Source organism: Phyllobates terribilis, unplaced genomic scaffold (assembly GCF_046119375.1).
Source record: "Phyllobates terribilis strain yellow unplaced genomic scaffold, ASM4611937v1 Scaffold_7__3_contigs__length_470593459, whole genome shotgun sequence".
NCBI lineage: Eukaryota > Metazoa > Chordata > Amphibia > Anura > Dendrobatidae > Phyllobates > Phyllobates terribilis.
In genome coordinates, this window is record NW_027362767.1 from 155,636,553 (window position 1) to 155,656,024 (window position 19,472).

The following is a 19,472-nucleotide window of genomic DNA, read 5'->3' on the forward strand; positions in this document are numbered from 1 at the left end:
TATACAGACCAGACCCCCCCCGTATACACAGACCAGACCCCCCCCGTATACACAGACCAGACCCCCTGTATATACAGACCACACACCCCCCTGTATATACTGACCACACCCCCCTGTATATACAGACTAGACCCCCCTGTATATACAGACCAGACCCCTCTGTATATACAGACCAGACCCCCCCTGTATATACAGACCAGACCCCCCCGTATACACAGACCAGACCCCCTGTATATACTGACCACACCCCCCTGTATATACAGACCATTCCAGCCATCTAATGGTATCAGACTGGTTTAGATCTCGGCTAATAATCCTGATAATGTCATAACTGGGAGCTAATGGGATTATTGATCATTCACCACCATAACACCCCCCCATACTTTATATGGATCAGTCCCCTCCCCGTCACACCCTCAGACCTTACATGGACCAGGCCCTGCTCCCCCGCACTACCGGCAGCTCTATCAATGAGCACGCCGTAACCCCGCACCACCAGCAGTGACCGCCCACTACTATTTCTATTCCACCAATCACCTCCCAGGGCTCCGCTCTTTTCTCCCCGCCCATCACATTGCACCTACTACTGCTTCCCGAGTCCACATGTAAGGGGCGGGTGCGTGCGCACCACCCTCTGACCAATCAAAACATATCCACGCCCCTTGTGTACCCGCCTCCTTTACGTTTGGCCAATCCGATCGCTGACATGAGCGTGTTCCGGCTGAGGGGCGTGTCCCCGCTGACCAATGGGACAGGAGACACGGGAGCACAGGTGGATACACGTGATGGAGCGCACGTGTCTGCATGTAAGTGTTCGCTGGAGAGCGAGACTGTCCTGGGATCTGCACAGACATCCAGGGACGGGAGAGAGACGGTTGCTGCCTGCACAGCTGCGCACCGGAGACATCCCTGACCAGACAGGTAGGAGAAACCCCCCCCCCTATATATGTGTATGTGTGACATGTGCAGAGACAGCCTGTGCTGCAGAGACCTCCGCTGTCACTGACGGCTCCCAGCGGTGCTCAGCCCAGAGGAGTCCGCCCTGCTAGGACGAGAGACAGCTCAGTGCTCTGAAGAGACAGGTATTACTGTGGGGGGCTCTGCTCTGAAGAGACAGTGAGCGGGCGGAGGAGACGGTGAGCGGGCGGAGGAGACGGTGAGCGGGCGGAGGAGACGGTGAGCGGGCGGAGGGGACGGTGAGCGGGCGGAGGAGACGGTGAGCGGGCGGCGGAGACGGTGAGCGGGCGGAGGGGACGGTGAGCGGGCGGAGGGGACGGTGAGCGGGCGGAGGAGACGGTGAGCGGGCGGAGGAGACGGTGAGCGGGCGGAGGGGACGGTGAGCGGGCGGAGGAGACGGTGAGCGGGCGGCGGAGACGGTGAGCGGGCGGAGGGGACGGTGAGCGGGCGGCGGAGACGGTGAGCGGGCGGAGGGGACGGTGAGCGGGCGGAGGGGACGGTGAGCGGGCGGAGGGGACGGTGAGCGGGCGGAGGGGACGGTGAGCGGGCGGAGGGGACGGTGAGCGGGCGGAGGAGACGGTGAGCGGGCGGAGGAGACGGTGAGCGGGCGGCGGAGACGGTGAGCGGGCGGCGGACACCGCCCAGAGCCCTGACAGCCGGAACAAAGCGCAGGGAGGTTAGCGAGGCGGATCGGCTGCAGCGCTGCATGGTGCGGTCTCCAGGAGGTTTCCGGCTTTTTTGTTATCTTTTAACTGGAAGCTCCGATATTTCCCCTTGGTGGGATCCGGGAGTGTCGCCGGCTCTCCGCCGTGCTCTGCTGCAGGGGTTAAAACCGGAGGAGGAGGAGGGAAGGCTGCGGCCGGCTCCTCGGGGGTTAATGGCGCCTCCCGGCGGCTGCGGCGCAGATCTCACCTGTCCCTGTAATGTAGGCGGCGGGAAGGAGCAGCTACTGCAGTGTGGAGGCCGCAACTACTGCCAACCAGCGGCTGCTTGCTGACGGTCTCCAGGGAGCATTCTGTATATGTGTGCGGCTGACGGTCTCCAGGGAGCATTCTGTATATGTGTGCGGCTGACGGTCTCCAGGGAGCATTCTGTATATGTGTGCGGCTGACGGTCTCCAGGGAGCATTCTGTATATGTGTGCGGCTGACGGTCTCCAGGGAGCATTCTGTATATGTGTGCGGCTGACGGTCTCCAGGGAGCATTCTGTATATGTGTGCTGCTGACGGTCTCCAGGGAGCATTCTGTATATGTGTGCGGCTGACGGTCTCCAGGGAGCATTCTGTATATGTGTGCGGCTGACGGTCTCCAGGGAGCATTCTGTATATGTGTGCTGCTGACGGTCTCCAGGGAGCATTCTGTATATGTGTGCTGCTGACGGTCTCCAGGGAGCATTCTGTATATGTGTACGGCTGACGGTCTCCAGGGAGCATTCTGTATATGTGTGCTGCTGACGGTCTCCAGGGAGCATTCTGTATATGTGTGCTGCTGACGGTCTCCAGGGAGCATTCTGTATATGTGTGCTGCTGACGGTCTCCAGGGAGCATTCTGTATATGTGTACGGCTGACGGTCTCCAGGGAGCATTCTGTATATGTGTGCTGCTGACGGTCTCCAGGGAGCATTCTGTATATGTGTGCTGCTGACGGTCTCCAGGGAGCATTCTGTATATGTGTGCTGCTGACGGTCTCCAGGGAGCATTCTGTATATGTGTACGGCTGACGGTCTCCAGGGAGCATTCTGTATATGTGTGCTGCTGACGGTCTCCAGGGAGCATTCTGTATATGTGTGCTGCTGACGGTCTCCAGGGAGCATTCTGTATATGTGTACGGCTGACGGTCTCCAGGGAGCATTCTGTATATGTGTACGGCTGACGGTCTCCAGGGAGCATTCTGTATATGTGTACGGCTGATGGTCTCCAGGGAGCATTCTGTATATGTGTACGGCTGACGGTCTCCAGGGAGCATTCTGTATATGTGTACGGCTGACGGTCTCCAGGGAGCATTCTGTATATGTGTACGGCTGGCGGTCTCGAGGGAGCATTCTGTATATGCGTACGGCTGGCGGTCTCGAGGGAGCATTCTGTATATGCGTACGGCTGACGGTCTCCAGGGAGCATTCTGTATATGCGTACGGCTGACGGTCTCCAGGGAGCATTCTGTATATGTGTACGGCTGGCGGTCTCGAGGGAGCATTCTGTATATGTGTACGGCTGACGGTCTCCAGGGAGCATTCTGTATATGTGTACGGCTGACGGTCTCCAGGGAGCATTCTGTATATGTGTACGGCTGACGGTCTCCAGGGAGCATTCTGTATATGTGTACGGCTGGCGGTCTCCAGGGAGCATTCTGTGCTTGCGTACGGCTGGCGGTCTCCGGGGAGCATTCTGTATATGTGTACGGCTGGCGGTCTCCGGGGAGCATTCTGTATATGTGTACGGCTGACGATCTCGGGGGAGCATTCTGTGCGTGCGTACGGCTGGCGGTCTCCAGGGAGCATTCTGTGCGTGCGCGCGGCCGGCGGGGGCATTCTGTGCGGGCGCGCGCGCGGCCGGCGGGGGCATTCTGTGCGGGCGCGCGCGCGGCCGGCGGGGGCATTCTGTGCGGGCGCGCGCGCGGCCGGCGGGGGCATTCTGTGCGGGCGCGCGCGCGGCCGGCGGGGGCATTCTGTGCGGGCGCGCGCGCGGCCGGCGGGGGCATTCTGTGCGGGCGCGCGCGCGGCCGGCGGGGGCATTCTGCGCGGGCGCGCGCGCGGCCGGCGGGGGCATTCTGCGCGGGCGCGCGCGGCCGGCGGGGGCATTCTGCGCGGGCGCGCGCGGCCGGCGGGGGCATTCTGCGCGGGCGCGCGCGGCCGGCGGGAGCATTCTGTATGTGTATACTTGGTGATTGCTGTTTCTGGGCTCCCATGATGCCATCAGCAATTATATATTTTGCTCCCTGGAAACCGTTGGCCAACAGCCAGTGATTTTGGCTGTTTTCTTAGTTTGGTGATGCCACAGCAGGGGGTCCGGTAATGATCCATTAGGTAGGAATTAGGCAATGGGTGGTAAGGGGTTAAAACCTAAAAAGCCCCTTCTCTGCAAGCCCCATGTGGTGAGAGCTGTGGTAGGGGGCGGTCTCGGTGGTCCACCCATAGTTGCAGCTTCTTCCTCCTGCAGGCCGGCTGAGCTGTCTGGTTTTCCAGTTTCTCTTACAGGGCACCTTTCTCCCAGAAACTGCGCCTTATTAGTCAGCAGGCTGACCGCGGTATTGCACCTCTTCACTTCTGAGCCAGAATACCAGACACAGCCTCGTGTGATTTTTGGAATAAGGAATCCATATATTGTTTTTCAATTTCTGAAAAACTCCTTTAAGGGCGTCCTTAGAAGGGCTGTCTTTTGTTTTTTATCTTGTAGCCTCTGTGGCCCATTCCTCGTGTACCGCGTATATTTAATGTATTGCTGCAACCTGTTCAGCTCCACCTGCAGCATTGGTGGCTACTGATCCCTGTTGTGGTGGCCATGTTGCTTTTTCTGTCCCTTCCTGCGATCTGATTGGCTGATGTTTTCTTTACATCTCTTGTTTCTCTCGCACGTCTGCCTCAGAAGCTGCTGCAGCGCCTCATTATAACTGCACTGGCAGGGGAGAGCCCACCGCCGGTATAACGAGCCGTCTGGCTGTATTAACCCTTTCTGAGTGCCACACGCACTTTGCACCTTTTATTCCACATCATGGACTTTTTTCCATTTACAGTCATTTTACCTCAGCAACCAATCAACAACCAGCTCTCATTTTTCCAAGGCAGGTTTGAAAATGAAAGCAGCGACCTGATTGGTTGATATGGGCGAGACCTCATTTATGTTTTGTATACAGCCGCTATGGTCGACCTGAGAGAGATAATACAGATAGTGTGACTGACAAGGTGGGATGTGCCCGGAGTGCAGAGATTGCTGTTTCCTATAGGGGGCGCCCCACCACTTATCAGTTGATGAAATAATAAGTTAGAATAAGCCATTAGTGACGTGAGAAGCTACAGGGCACAGACCTGACAGGAGGCTGCTTGGTCGACAGCGGACATGGCCGGCGGGTGGCTATATCTCCTTGTCGGGTGTACACCCTGTATGTCACCTTCACTCCGAGAATCCGTGGTCTCATTGTCTTACAATAAGGAGATGATTTGAAGGTGGAGTTCCCCTTTAAGTCCCCAAAAGTGTCCCCCAAGCGCTCCATGAGGGCGGGCACCATGTGGAGGGATATGTCATCAGCATAGAGCGGCCTGGTTATTGACACTTGGTTAATTATGAACTAATGTCCTGACTATAAGGAGGCAGATATCATAATACATGGCGGAACGTGATCGGCCTCCGGGGGAGGTGCGCCTGTGCCCCGATATAGGCACCTTCTATCCCAATCGAAGAGTGGGCCTGTGGGGGGGCACAGGGCTGGGTGGTGGTGGGGGAGGTGCGCCTGTGCCCCGATATAGGCACCTTCTATCCCAATCGAAGAGTGGGCCTGTGGGGGGGCACAGGGCTGGGTGGTGGTGGGGGAGGTGCGCCTGTGCCCCGATATAGGCACCTTCTGTCCCAATCGAAGAGTGGGCCTGTGGGGGGGGTCACAGGCCTGGGTGGTGGTGGGGGAGGTGCGCCTGTGCCCCGATATAGGCACCTTCTGTCCCAATCGAAGAGTGGGCCTGTGGGGGGGGTCACAGGCCTGGGTGGTGGTGGGGGAGGTGCGCCTGTGCCCCGATATAGGCACCTTCTATCCCAATCGAAGAGTGGGCCTGTGGGGGGGGCACATGGCTGGGTGGTGGTGGGGGAGGGGCGCCTGTGCCCCGATATAGGCACCTTCTGTCCCAATCGAAGAATGGACCTGCGCGAGAGGGGGGTCGGGCGCATGCCTGGGGGTGGGAGCGTCTGTGCCCCCTATATAAGCACCTTCTATCTCAATCGAAGAATGGGCCTTCCATCCCAGGGAGCGTGGGCCTGCGGGGGAGGGGGGTGTTGAGCAGGGGTGTGTGGGGGGGTCTACGTACCATTCTAGCCCATTGGGAGTATCAGAACGTCATACCCTAGTTGGGACAGTCCATAGGCCATGAATATGGCAGTCAGACACAGCGGTGCAGATGTGCAGCCACCACTCCAGTCCGATGGACTTTTTAGACACCCCCCCCCCCCCCCCCCCCTTTAGTTGGGACATCTCCATAGACGTTGAATGTGCCATATACAGTGACATGGCGGAGCGCATGCGCGGCCAGTGTACTCCGGCAGAACGTTTCACAGCTGTCCTGTGACAGATTGTTTCAAAGCCCCCTTTTCTACTTGAGACAACTTTTTTAAAGGGGCAGCCCGCTCAGACCAACTCCTGTCTGTTTGGTAAGTCAGCGCCATGATGGAGGAGGTCATGCGCTCAGGACTGCCCCCTATGGTCCTGCAGGCCTCCATATAACGATATATTACAGGAAGGCGCTTTGTGGACAATCCCTTTCAGGAGCATCTACAATGTGACCTGGCATTGTGTAGTTTGGGCGGTGTCCCCCTTTATGAGCCTGTGTATGCGGCCGCTGATGGCGGGCCTTTGTTTCCTCCCTGCTCCTCTTGGCATACGCTCAGGGCACAGCATGTGCCCGTGTGATAATCTGTTTTCCTCGGCGCACATGTCAGTGCAGAGCGAGGCCGGCACAGTCTCGGCAGGTGTCCTGCTCCGCCGTCGGCTGATTGGAGTAGGATTTCCAGCTTGTAATGTCTTCCCTCCCCCTTATGTCCCTGCACGCCGTTGTCCTTCTGCCCCAACACTGCCCCCTCCTGTTGGGATCGGGACCCTCCACCCTGTCACTTTCCACTCTTGTAATGCGATCGCTGTTGCATAACGCTGACACGTGTGGAGGCGCCGTACATCGCTCCGCGGCGGTGTCATGACGGATCGCCTTGCCTTGGCAGCTGCAGTCACACATGTCCCAGCGGCGGCCGTGCCCTTTGCCTCACAAATTGCGAAATGAGTCAACAATTTTTTTCGACAGGACTAATGACGAGGGAGTTACAGATTACATAAACAGACCTGAGCTGTGTACCATAAGGCAGGGAGGCTTAAAGGGGAACTCCATATTGTCTTGCTGCATGTAGGGATAGTTTACTAATTCGATGGGGAATGAGGGCTTGCAGTACAATTTTATGAGCAAAGTCCTAGAAAACCCCTTTTAAGGTGGCCTTACGCCTGCCCTGTTCGCTTACACCCCCTCCTCCACTTGCTGGCTGAGCTACGGTAAAAAGACACTGCCATATAACTCTGAGAGCAACTGATCTGCTTGGAGAACCAAAGATTGGGCATGTTGAAAATGAAGATGCCCCATCCTTCATCCCCTCCCGCCACCAACTGAAAAGACTGCTGGGAAACCGTGCAGATGATGATGATGATGATTGTGGGAGATCTGTCAGCTGCTCTGAGGATACATGTGTTGCGGGATTGGGAGTGTTGTCATCTGAAGCGAGCACTCGTGTGTGTGTGTGTGTGTGTGTGTGTGTGTGTGTGTGTGTGTGTGTGTGTGTGTGTGTGGTGGGTGGGTCCGGAAAGAACTTGGTTCAACTGTGTATTGAGGGGTCAAGAGAGGGCAGTCAGCGAGCATATGTATGGGGGAGAGTCAAGAAAGACCTAGCAGTTAGTCCTAACGTCTTTGTGTATGGGGTTCCGGAGAGACCGATTGGCTGAGCCCAGCACCGAGAGCTGTCAAATGAAGCGAGCGCACAGGTATATAGGGGTCCTGGAAGAGCTGTTGGCTGAACCAAGCGTACATGTGTCTGACAGCTGGCCGTGGCTAGAGCTAGCCGCCAATCTGAGCGTGCATGTGTATGAAGCAAGGCTTGAGAGCTGCCAGACAAACAGAGCGTGCATGTGTATTGGGTCGGGAGAGCAGCCAGCTGATTCGAGCGTGCATGTTTTTGAAGGCGGGTCTGAGATGGCTATTGGTCAAATAGAGTGTACATTTGTTGGGAGAAGGGCAGTCATGTGAACTGAGCGCCTGTGGATCAGAAGGGGGCAGTCGTGTGAACTGAGCGCCTGTGGATCAGAAGGAGGCAGTCGTGTGAACTGAGCGCCTGTGGATCAGAAGGGGGCAGTCGTGTGAGCTGAGCGCCTGTGGATCAGAAGGGGGCAGTCGTGTGAGCTGAGCGCCTGTGGATCAGAAGGGGGCAGTCGTGTGAACTGAGCGCCTGTGGATCAGAAGGGGGCAGTCGTGTGAACTGAGCGCCTGTGGATCAGAAGGGGGCAGTCGTGTGAACTGAGCGCCTGTGGATCAGAAGGGGGCAGTCGTGTGAACTGAGCGCCTGTGGATCAGAAGGGGGCAGTCGTGTGAACTGAGCGCCTGTGGATCAGAAGGGGGCAGTCGTGTGAACTGAGCGCCTGTGGATCAGAAGGGGGCAGTCGTGTGAACTGAGCGCCTGTGGATCAGAAGGGGGCAGTCGTGTGAACTGAGCGCCTGTGGATCAGAAGGGGGCAGTCGTGTGAACTGCGTGTGGATGTGTATGGAGGACTGGGAGAGCTGTTGGTCGGTCTGCGCATGGTTGTGTCGGAGCACAATCGGCTAAGCAGAACGTGCGTATAGGGGTAGGAGTGAAAGCTGCCGGCTGTCTCACCCCCTCCCACCCCTATGTTTAGACCTGAACGTCTTCTCCTTGTTCCCCTCCAGGCCCCTGATTCTTCCATGGAAGACACAGAGTCCTCCGATTTCTTGTCATCTTGTGACTCCTTATGTTCTGCTAGTAATTCCACCACCACCGACCCTGACGGGCACAAGTATGTGGACTTCGACGTCTTCCTCACTGACTCCATGGAGGAAAGCAGCAACAAAACAGAAGAGGATTTTGAAACCTCACGTATGATCCCAAACTCCCGGCTGACGAGCGCGGACCACCCGGTCCTAATACGCCTGGAGAACGAGTATCAAGCCAGGAGGTCCTTCTGGCTCCGACGACCGGGGCAGCACCTCCTATACCCAGGAGAGGAGGGCGGGAGGATAAGTTCTTGTAACGATGAGGGCAGCCTGACTAACAAGGGGTCGGCCCTGAAGAAACCGGACAAGCAACTCAAACACTTTGTCTTACAAGACGAGGAAAAATTGGAAGCCCCTCAAGGACTCAAGAGGCAGCGAAAACCGGAGACGGAGCTGACCTCAAAGTGGTGGAGGGAGGAGTCGAGTTTACAAGTGACAGAAGGAGACCGGATCTTTGCCCAGAAGGTACTGCTCTGGTCATGGTCATAATTCCCACTAAGATGGACATTAGTAATAATGCCGCCATCTGGTGTGTACAGGACTAGAACGCTAACTTTTGATTACAAAACCAATATCATTCACTTTTTTTCCTTTTACTTTTTTAGTGCCGTGAACTTCAAGGTTTCATAAAGCCGCTGACGAATCTTCTAAATGGACTGAAGCGTGGGAGATATGAAAGAGGTGAGTGACCCTAAAATGTGTAATGCAGCATCATTGCAGTTGTATTCTTGCACACGAGGGGGCGCAGTTATAGCAGTTGTATTCTTGCACACGGGGGGGACGGTGTTGTAGCAGTTGTATTCTTGCACACGGGGGGGGGGGGGCATCGTTATAGCAGTTGTATTCTTTCACACGGTGGGCGGTACTTGTATTCCCCCCCACTGTTCCATATCGGAGCATTTACTGTATAATTTGTGCTGGTATTGGTGAGTGGAGTTCCCCTTTAGTTTGCCCTCCTCCTCCTGTACATTTCTGCAGAGACAGGGTTGCGGATTAGTGGTGAGTGGCGGTGGTTTCTGGCTGATAGCTCCTGTACGTTGCGTTGTTAGTGGGTTACATAGTGGGTGGCAGTGCTGTTCCTGCACACGGCGCTGCTGGAGCAGCGGGGACGTGCTGTGATCTCGCTGCCGCTTGCAGTGCCCCTCCCCCCTCTTCCATTGAATTCTCTCGGCGGTCCCAGGCGCACAATGATCCGCCGCTCAGCTGTGTGCGGCCCTTGTCTTCTGCACACCTCGCCTGCATGCTGATGGCATCCCTGTAACAATATACAGAATGCACCTGCCCTCACTTCTAAAACCACGTCATAAGAATCACTAGGTCTCATTTCTCGCCTGTGATTTTTCGCCCCGCGGACGCCCCGCCATGCAGGGATTTACCTGATTGAACCTCACATAGGAGGCATTGATCGGAGCGCTGCTCCGGGGGTTGTCTGCAGTGTTTCTGTACGGAGAATGACTCAGTGCAGGTTGCATCAAAGGAAACTGAGCAGCGGGGGATCGACGAGGGAAGGAACGTGCACAGTTACATAATGGCCTGGTAGAAAGGTGAACGAGCCCACAGCAGCACAGAGCGCTTCAGGAGAGCTGTGCTTATCTCGTGGGTGGTAAGGAAAAAAGTGAGAACGGGGCTGCACGGAGCGGGGGGCGCAGACAGATTGTGGGCGAAGCAAGGTCCCCCGCAGCACAGAGTATTTCAGCAGTGTGCTGATCTTAGAATGGCCAGTGGCAGCTTACTCGAGTGGCAATCATAGCGAGGGCGGTGTCGTCATTATGTAATGCCCCCTGTGAGGTTGGTTACTGGGGTCCCACGTGTACAGGCTGTGACAGCCCCCAAGACTCTGCTCCGATATGTGACCCATTTCTCCCTGTCTCGTCCGGATTTGCAGCAGATGAAGGTCACGGTGTTCTGTGCGATGTCTCCCGGGAGGAGCCGGGAATAAGCTGCGGCGGCTGGTAACATTAAAGGGGCACTCCGGGATAACTGAGGCGGTGCACGAGGCAGGGGGTCACTAATGGCAGAGAATTCAGCGTGGCACAGGCGCATTATTAGCCGCAGGGGTATTCTCCGCAGCCTCCTGGTGCTGGCTGTGAGTGCGGCCGTCACTCATCCTCGCTCCCTTCTCTCCCCAGGATTAAGCAGTTTCCAGCAGAGCGTCGCCATGGATCGGATACAGAGGATCGTGGGCGTTCTCCAGAAGCCGGAGATGGGGTGAGTAGTAGTGATCACCCACTAGTACTTCATCATCCAATGTCGCCTGTACGCCCCATTATATACTCCTCTACACTATACACACCCCACCTACTCCTCATTATATACTCCTCTACGTTATATACAGTCGTGGCTGAAAGTGTTGGCACCCTTAAAATTGTTCCAGAAAACGAAGTATTTCTCCCAGACAATTATTGTAATTCCACATGTTTTTATTTCCTTTGTGTTTATTGGAACAACACAAAAAAGGAAATTGGCCATAATTTCACCCAAAAATGGGCTGGACAAAATTGTGGGTAAACAACTTTGTTTCAAACATGTGATGCTCATTCAAACTCCCGTCTGGCAGGCAACAGGTGTGGGCAATATGAAAATCACACCTGAAACCAGATACAAAGGGAAGCAGTTGACTCAATCTTTGCATTGTGTGTCTGTGTGTGCCACACTAAGCATGGAGGACAGAAAGAGGAGAGAAGAGAACTGTCTGAGGACTTGAGAACCAAAATTGTTGTAACCTTGAGATTTGTTGATATTTTTCAAGTCCATCTCCAGAGATATTAATTTTACAACCCATGGCAATATAGCTAATCTCCCTGTACGTGGACGGCAGAGAAAAATTGATGAAAGGTTGCAGCGCAGGATAGTCCGGATGGTGGATAAACAGCCCCAATCAAGTTCCAAAGAAATTCCAGCAGGCTCAGGGTGCATCCGTGTCAGCACGAACTATCCGTCTATATTTTAATTAAATGAAACTCTATGGCAGGAGACTCAGAAGGACCCCACTGCTGACACAGAGACGTTAAAAAAAAAAAAAGCTAGACTGCCTTTTGCCAAAATGTACGTGAGTTATAGAAAAAAAAATCCTTCTGGGAGAGCGTCTGTGGACAGAAGAGACCACGATAGAGCTTTTTGGTAAAGCACATCATTCTGTTTACCAAAAAAGGAATGAGGCCTACCAAGAAAATAACACAGTACCTACAGTCAGGTATGGTGGAGGTACAAAGATGCTTTGGGGTTGTTTGGCTGCTTCTGGCACTGGGTGTCTTGACTGTGTGCAAGATATCATGTAATCTGAAGATGGCCAAAGGGTTTTAGGTCGCAATGTAGTGCCCGGTGTCAGAAAGCTGGGTTTGCGTCCAAGGTCATGGGACTTCCAGTAGGACAATGACTCAAAACATACTTCAAGAAGCCCCCAGAAATGGATGGAAACAAAGCACTGGAGAGTTCTGAAGTGGCAGCAATGAGTCCGGATCTAAATCCCATTGACACATGTGGAGAGATCTTAAAATTGCTGTTGGGAGAAGGTGCCAAGACTTTTGGCCATGACTGTATATATTCCTCTACACTATATACACCTCACCTGCTCATAATATACTCCTTGTCACCTCTACATTATATACACCTCACCTACTCTCCATCTTCCTGTGGCCCTTTCTGAGTTGTCCTCCATGTTTCCCTGCAGCGAGCGGTACCTGGGGACTCTTCTGCAGGTGGAGATGATGCTGAAGGTTTGGTTCCCCGATGTCGCCAGCTCCCAGTCCTCTTTTTCATCGTCTTCCTCAGACTATGATATGGAAGAACCCCGATATAAAATGGCCAAGGTAATGACCGTTCCCAGCGCCTGCTGCTTCTCACGCCTGATCTGTCTTTAATTGCATTTGTTCCTCTCCTCGCAGCCACCATACGTCTCCTCTACAGAGAAGAGCAACGTCCCATGGCCGAGGTCCAGCAGAGAGTCCATGACTAGTCCGCCTGACCACCCTGCCCAGGCCCCGCTGCACTCCGACTGCGCCTGCTGTAGGGAGAGGGCTCAAGTCTTGGCCCAGTGGCCCAATATGAACATGACGTGGATGCACCCTGTTCCCATCTGTAATCCTCCGCTCAGCCAGGCCGACTTGCATCATCTCAACCGTGCCCTGGGCCAGGACTTGTTCGGACCCAACGCCCCCAGTTGTGGAATCATCTTCCTTGTCCAGAACAGTCAGCCATCATCGCCGGTTCATCCCATCACTGTGGCCGAGGTGGAAAAACCCACCTCTCCTCTTACTGGCATCCAAGAGAACCCAGAAGAGCTTTCACTCCGCTCCCAAAGTACTCCGACCCTCGCCCAACATGGCGGCACCCAAAGTCTGGACGCCTCCAAGCCCCTTTCTCATTCCCTCCCACTACTTCCTGCTCGTAGACCTGACGGAGAGAATACTTAGACCCTGCGGGGTCTACAAGAACGCTCTTCGCCTATGTGATCCAAACCACCTGGTCTTGGGTCTGACGAATGACCCCAACCACCACCAAGCTTCAAGATGGAGGGGGCGTCGGATGTGTCGTGTTTTTTCTTAATTTAATTTTTGAGAAATTTGCTCCATCACAATGGAGAGCTGGATCCAAAGACTGAGGAAAGCAGTATTTCAGGCAAACAGCAATATTTCCGTACCCTCGTGTTGGGGGTCTAAATCTTTTACAAAGATTCTGAGCATGGGGGTCTCCTACATCGTCCCCCCACCCCCTCCTGGCTGCCGGGATCATGTATGTATACACTCCCTGAAAAGGAGGCCGCCAGCTCCTCGTGGGAGGGCACAAGCCGCTCTATCTCGGCTTTGATTGGCTGCTCTAGTGTCATTCCTCTTGCGCATGCGCCCATATGATTTTTTTTTGGCATGTCACATGTGCAGGTCTCTCTCCATCTGACTTTGTTCACATCCTATGGCCGTCCACCTAGAAAATGGTGTTGACCAGAGCCGGGAGTCTTCTGCGCATGGGCCATCCTTGTAGTCCATGGCGCATGCACAATATTTCTTCATAAGTGCTGGAGCAGTCAGACAAAACCAAAGTAAGGGGAGAACCTGAGCACTTTAGGGACTTTGCACCGCCTACTGGACCCTTAACTGAATGTTGTGACATCCCTTTAATAAGTAATTGGAGGCCTGCCCCTTTAAATGCATTAAAGGGCAAAAAAATCCAAGTTCTAAAAAAGGGAAAAATAACGATTCTTGTTGGCTCTGAGACTGCGAACCCGAATGTGGAGAGTAGTCGCTAGCATTTAAAGGGATCCTCCCCTAAAAACCTGACAACTAGCGCAGCCCGGAGTGGTGCCGGCAGCCGCTCTCCCCTCGGCACAGCGCCATCGTCTGTGAATGAATATTATCCCCTGCTCCTATTCATGTCATTGTAAGACATCGGAGAAACTCCCGCAAAGCTGCCGACGTGATTGCACAAGTATTTATTTTCGGTGGGGGGAGTGAGTACCTCTATGCACTAAGACGGTCTATGCAGAACTATAGCTACGTACCACGGAGACGTCCGCCCAGTAATGCCGACTCTGGATGCTGGAGGCCACAGCAGCACAGAGTATTTCAGGAGGGAAGTGTTCGCCTGCCTGTTGGGAGGTAGCTGTCCACTTGGGTGATGATTGTAGTGGGGACAGGACTGTAGTATAGAAGGAGGGGGATCTCAGAGATAGAAGTGGGATCTCACAGCAGCACAGAGTATTTTTTTTTTGGGGGGGGAAGGGATAGAATGCAGCAATCTCCACGTGGCAAAGACTGGACAAAGATCATGCTGTATTTGTTTTGTTGTTTTTTTTTTGTTTTATTATTTTGTAACATTAAACTAAGTTTTTTATGTAAATTGTGTCGGATTTTTATTTCTACGTGGAATAGATTTCACCTGCGCTGACACATTGTACCAGACTGTCAGATAACAGGTCTTCCCATTCACTCACAGCAAGCAGAGATCTTGCAGTTGTGGACCCTGAGATGGCGGATTATAGGACTGTCTCGCACCTCGGACTCTGTAGACAATGGCCGCCCCTGATGGTTACGTGCCAGTGAACGGCGCCAGCTTTCTGCAGTGCCGCCTCTCCACGTGCTGGAGCCAGAACATAAGGTAATGAGTGCGGGTGTAGCTGAGGCGTGGCGACCGTGCCCTGCACTTTACCTACTGAGCCATGTGAGCGCAGGAGAACAGTAATAACCCCCGGGCACAGCCAGCTGAGAACAATGGAGGGCAGAGATCTACAGGGACCAGTGCGGAGGAGGCGACAGGTCATCCCCGGGCCAGTGTAGTGTGGTAGGGGGCACATGACTCCAGGACACAAGGTCTCCCAGCTGGACGTGGTCTATCACGCTGCCTCCGCCTTCTCGTCGGCTTCTTTCTGTACTGCACCAGGGGGCGCCATCGCTGCCTCAGGTTAACAACGCTCGTGCACTGGCCGAATACAAGACTGACACTGGTCTGTGGCTACACAGCAATGTGACCTGACCCCTTTCTATCCTAGCCTCGATGCCGTGTCCTGACACCCATCACAGCTGCGACGCTCTGCATGTCCCGACAATTTCTGGCGTGGCTGCAACACCTTGTTTTGGAAATTATTTACAGAATAAAACGGTGGCTCAGTGGTTAGCACTGTATGGTGGCTCAGTGGTTAGCGCTGGGGTCCTGGGTTCAAATCCCACCAAGGACAACATCTGCAAGGAGTTTGTATGTTCTCCCCATGTTTCCGTAGGTTTCCTCCCACACTCCAAAGACTTACTGATAGGGAATTTAGATTGTGAGCCCCAGTGGGGACAGCGATTATAATGTCTGTAAAGCGCTGCGGAATATGTTAGCGCCATATAAAAATAAAATTATTATTGTAGATTTGCATGCAGTTTTCACTGCAATACCCATATTTCATCAGCAGATGTCACTGTTTACTATATAAATCCTGGCTAGATCTCTGCTTATAAACCAATGGAAACAGTGGCATCTACTGGACACAAAGTGAAATTGCATTTAAATACTTTTTTTTTTTTTGTAAAATATTTAGATTTGAAAGTCCAGGGGTTGATACCCTTTTTTCAGTTAGCCATTAAAAGGGTAAGAAATTGCAAGCTTTCGAAAATAACACAAAATTTGAAGAGTTACATATTTATACACAATAGGATACAAATAATGCAATAGATGAGACAAGTGATGTAAAGCAGAGGGAGAGGGATAAACAGTTGGGGCTGTAAATATTGGAATAGTTCATGGATAAAGAGTGGGGTGCGGTGGCAAGTGTGGTAATAAGGTTGAGGTTCATGTCAGCCTTGTATTGGCGGCTGACATGAAGCCCAGGTTAGTTATAGAGACGTGTCTATAAGACGCCCCCATTACTAACCCCATAGTAAGGTTTTGAAATAAAGACACGGTCAGAATAAAGTATTTTGAATAAAAGTCCACACTGTTTTAATTTTTTTAGAAAAAAAAACACCGTTACACTCGCCGAACACCTAATCCCCGAAGCCCTCGTCTCCTGTAAGAAACCAAAAATAAAAAGCAACCATATCCTTCACCTGTCCGCCATGATGACATAAGCCCGAGTGTCCCACGGTGATCATTTGTAGGACAGTCACATCAGCAGTTACTGATGTGACTGCTTTACAAGACAGCCGGCTATACACTGACAGGAGTGTAATCACTGATGAGCTGTAGTGAGAGAGGTCACTGGAGTTCATCAGCTGAGAGCTGCGGTGACCTCACGGTAGCACTGCTGCGTGGGAATTTTCGCTGTGACCTGTGGTAGAGATGTTACCGCTGATCACAGCCCGTTTCCAGCGCGGTCACGCAGATGACAGCGTGGGAAACCACTGACGTTCGGGATCGGGTGCCCAAAAAACGAACAACCTTTTTTTTTTTTAACCCAAGCCAGAATTAAACCTACTGGTACTGGAGTGAGAGTGGCGGGGACGTCGCATACGTCACAGATCCGGGGCTCCGGCCCCCAACGTCTTGTCCAGTGCCCCGCGTACCCACTGACAGCCGCAGGCAACAAGACGCAGGCACAGTACAATTCTGTGATCCAGCCGGAGCCAGAACTCCCCGCTCTATCGCTGTCCGTCTCCTAAACTGCAGACGGCTATCGGGCTGCAGCTTACGGGACATCAGTGTATCCATGCAGGCGGTATAATGACGTCATTGCATCACTGCGGGTACAATATATTGTGTATATAGGGGGATGTGGGGACATCATACTCTATATATGGGTCGTGAAGCAATTATACTGTATATAGGAGACTGGAGTCATCCTACTGTATATAGAAGGTTGTGTGGTTATACTGTATATAGGCTGCAGGGACATCATACTGTATATAGTAGGTTGTGGAGTCATACTGTATATAGTAGGTTGTGGAGTCATCATACTGTATATAGATGGCTGTGGGGACATCATACTGTATATAGGAGGTTGTGGGGTCATCATACTGTGTATAGGAGGCTGTGCGGTCATCATACTGTATATAGGAGGCTGTGGGGGTCATAATGTATATAGGAGGCTGTGAGCACATCATACTGTATATAGGAGGTTGTGCAGTCATACTGTATATAGGTGGCTGTGGGGACATCATACTGTATATAGGAGGTTGTGGAGACATCATACTGTATATAGTAGGTTGTGGAGACATACTGTATATAGGAGGCTGTGGAGTCATCATACTGTATATAGGTGGCTGTGGGGACATACTGTATATAGTAGGTTGTGGAGACATCATACTGTATATAGGTGGCTGTGGGGATATACTGTATATAGGTGGCTGTGGGGATATACTGTATATAGGTGGCTGCGGGGTCATACTGTATATAGCAGGCTGTGGGGTCATCATACTGTATATAGGAGGCTGTGGGGTCATCATACTGTATATAGGTGGCTGTGGGGACATCATACTGTATATAGGAGGCTGTGGAGTCATACTGTATATAGGTGGCTGTGGGGACATCATACTGTATATAGGTGGCTGTGGGGGCATCATACTGTATATAGGTGGCTGTGGGGACATCATACTGTATATAGGAGGCTGTGGGGTCATCATACTGTATATAGGAGGTTGGAGACATCATACTGTATATAGGTGGCTGTGGGGTCATCATACCGTATATAGGTGGCTGTGGGGTCATCATACTGTATATAGCAGGCTGTGGGGTCATCATACTGTATATAGGAGGCTGTGGGGTCATCATACTGTATATAGCAGGCTGTGGGGTCATCATACTGTATATAGGTGGCTGTGGGGTCATCATACTGTATATAGGAGGCTGTGGGGTCATCATACTGTATATAGCAGGCTGTGGGGTCATCATACTGTATATAGGAGGTTGTGGGATTATACTTTAAATAGACACTCAAAAGTATTGACATGGGCATGCAGGACCTTATTACTTTCTAGACTGCACAGTGGGGCCATTACTACTTTATATGGGACACTACTACTTTTGGTGTCACCGTCACCCTATATCTGTAATATATATGTTCTGCTGTGCACAATGTGCACAAGGTCCTAGCACTTGTATGATGGACTCTGCAGTCAGTACAAAGAAGGTTTTATGTGGAAGCGATTCTCAAACTATGGGACCTCTCTGTGTAAATGGGTAGAAATGTCACCTGCATTTGTCAGATGTTTGGTCACTGTTCTCACCTTTAAAGAAGTCATTTTACATATGTTAATTCTTTTGAATGTTTTTATAGGTTTTTCAAGAGGTTTCTGTGGCGGATTACGCCCCAGAAAAGATGTGTGCACACAGACTGTGGGTTTGTTCATTTTTGTAACCTTTTTTTTTTCTGCACCAAATCAGAGCAGAAAAAATGCTGAGTACAAAACGCAACATGTGAATACACGCTGAGGATATGTTCACACGTGGCGTTTTTGCAGCATTTCTTTGGTGCATTTTAAAGTCATTTTTGTAAATCTATGAGTAGATTTTTTTAATAAAATTTTTATTCTTTTAGTTTATATTGTATGGAACTCTTTTTTTCTGGGGGTTATTTTACCCTGGGAAAGGTTTTTCTATTTTTGTAAATCTGCAGCATTGTCATTTCTTTCAGCGTTTTTGTAGCGTTTTTCACCCTTTATAATGAATGGAAAGAAAACGTGCGTGAAAAAGCATCAAAAACTCAAGTGAAAAATGCGTCAGAAACCAACCTGCCAACACTTTCGTTTTCGCTCCTGGAAAAAAAAACTGCCATAACGCCACATATACGCTAAGTGTGCACTTTGCCTTATACCTGTTCTGGGAGGCTTCTTTTACTAAAATTTTTGCAAACTTTTGATTGAACAGTGCCTGGTTTGGAGAGTTTTCCTTACGGTCTCATGTACTTTATTTTTTTTCCACTAAGTTTTTTTTCTTACAATCTCTTCAGGAAAAAAAATAAAAAGCTAAAATAAATTCATATGAACAGCAAAGTGGATTTCCCATGCAAGTGAATTAGAAGCCTTTTTTGGGGAGAATCTGCTCCAAAAACTTCTGAAAAAAAAAACTGAATGTGAATGTAATCTTGGGTTATGTGCACACAGAGTTTTTTTTATAGAGGTTTTTGGAGCAGAAACTGAAACTCTCCAAATCTTAAAAACTCAGTTTCTGCTCTGAAAACTCAGCAGAAAGAATAAGTGTGAACGTAGACTAAGAGGGCTGAGAGGAGAGGGGACTCTGGTGCTGCAGTTTGGTCTGGATCACTTGTGAGAGGAAACCATGCAAAGACTGAGGACTCAGGAGGCAACAGATTCATGTCAGTGAGCTCCATGTAACTCCAAGCAGGTGTAGCGGGACATCCGTCATGGATG

At 51.9% G+C, this 19,472-nt stretch overlaps 1 protein-coding gene across 2 annotated transcripts; it reads left to right on the top strand.

Annotated features, from left to right (window-relative positions):
* Window positions 1-755: 755 nt before the first annotated feature.
* Window positions 756-14,456, top strand: CIART (circadian associated repressor of transcription). Of its 2 annotated transcripts, none has more exons than XM_073639484.1 (6): window positions 756-921; window positions 8,611-9,159; window positions 9,300-9,375; window positions 10,824-10,902; window positions 12,365-12,503; window positions 12,579-14,455. In XM_073639484.1, exons 2-6 carry the CDS (start codon window positions 8,626-8,628, stop codon window positions 13,104-13,106), a joined length of 1,356 nt encoding a protein of 451 aa, XP_073495585.1. In that variant the 5' UTR covers window positions 756-921; window positions 8,611-8,625; the 3' UTR covers window positions 13,107-14,455. The 2 variants fall into 2 exon arrangements, with proteins under 2 accessions (XP_073495585.1, XP_073495587.1); XM_073639486.1 differs by lacking the exon at window positions 756-921 and adding an exon at window positions 957-1,082 and having other exon boundaries at window positions 12,579-14,456.
* The last annotated feature ends 5,016 nt before the right edge of the window (window positions 14,457-19,472 follow it).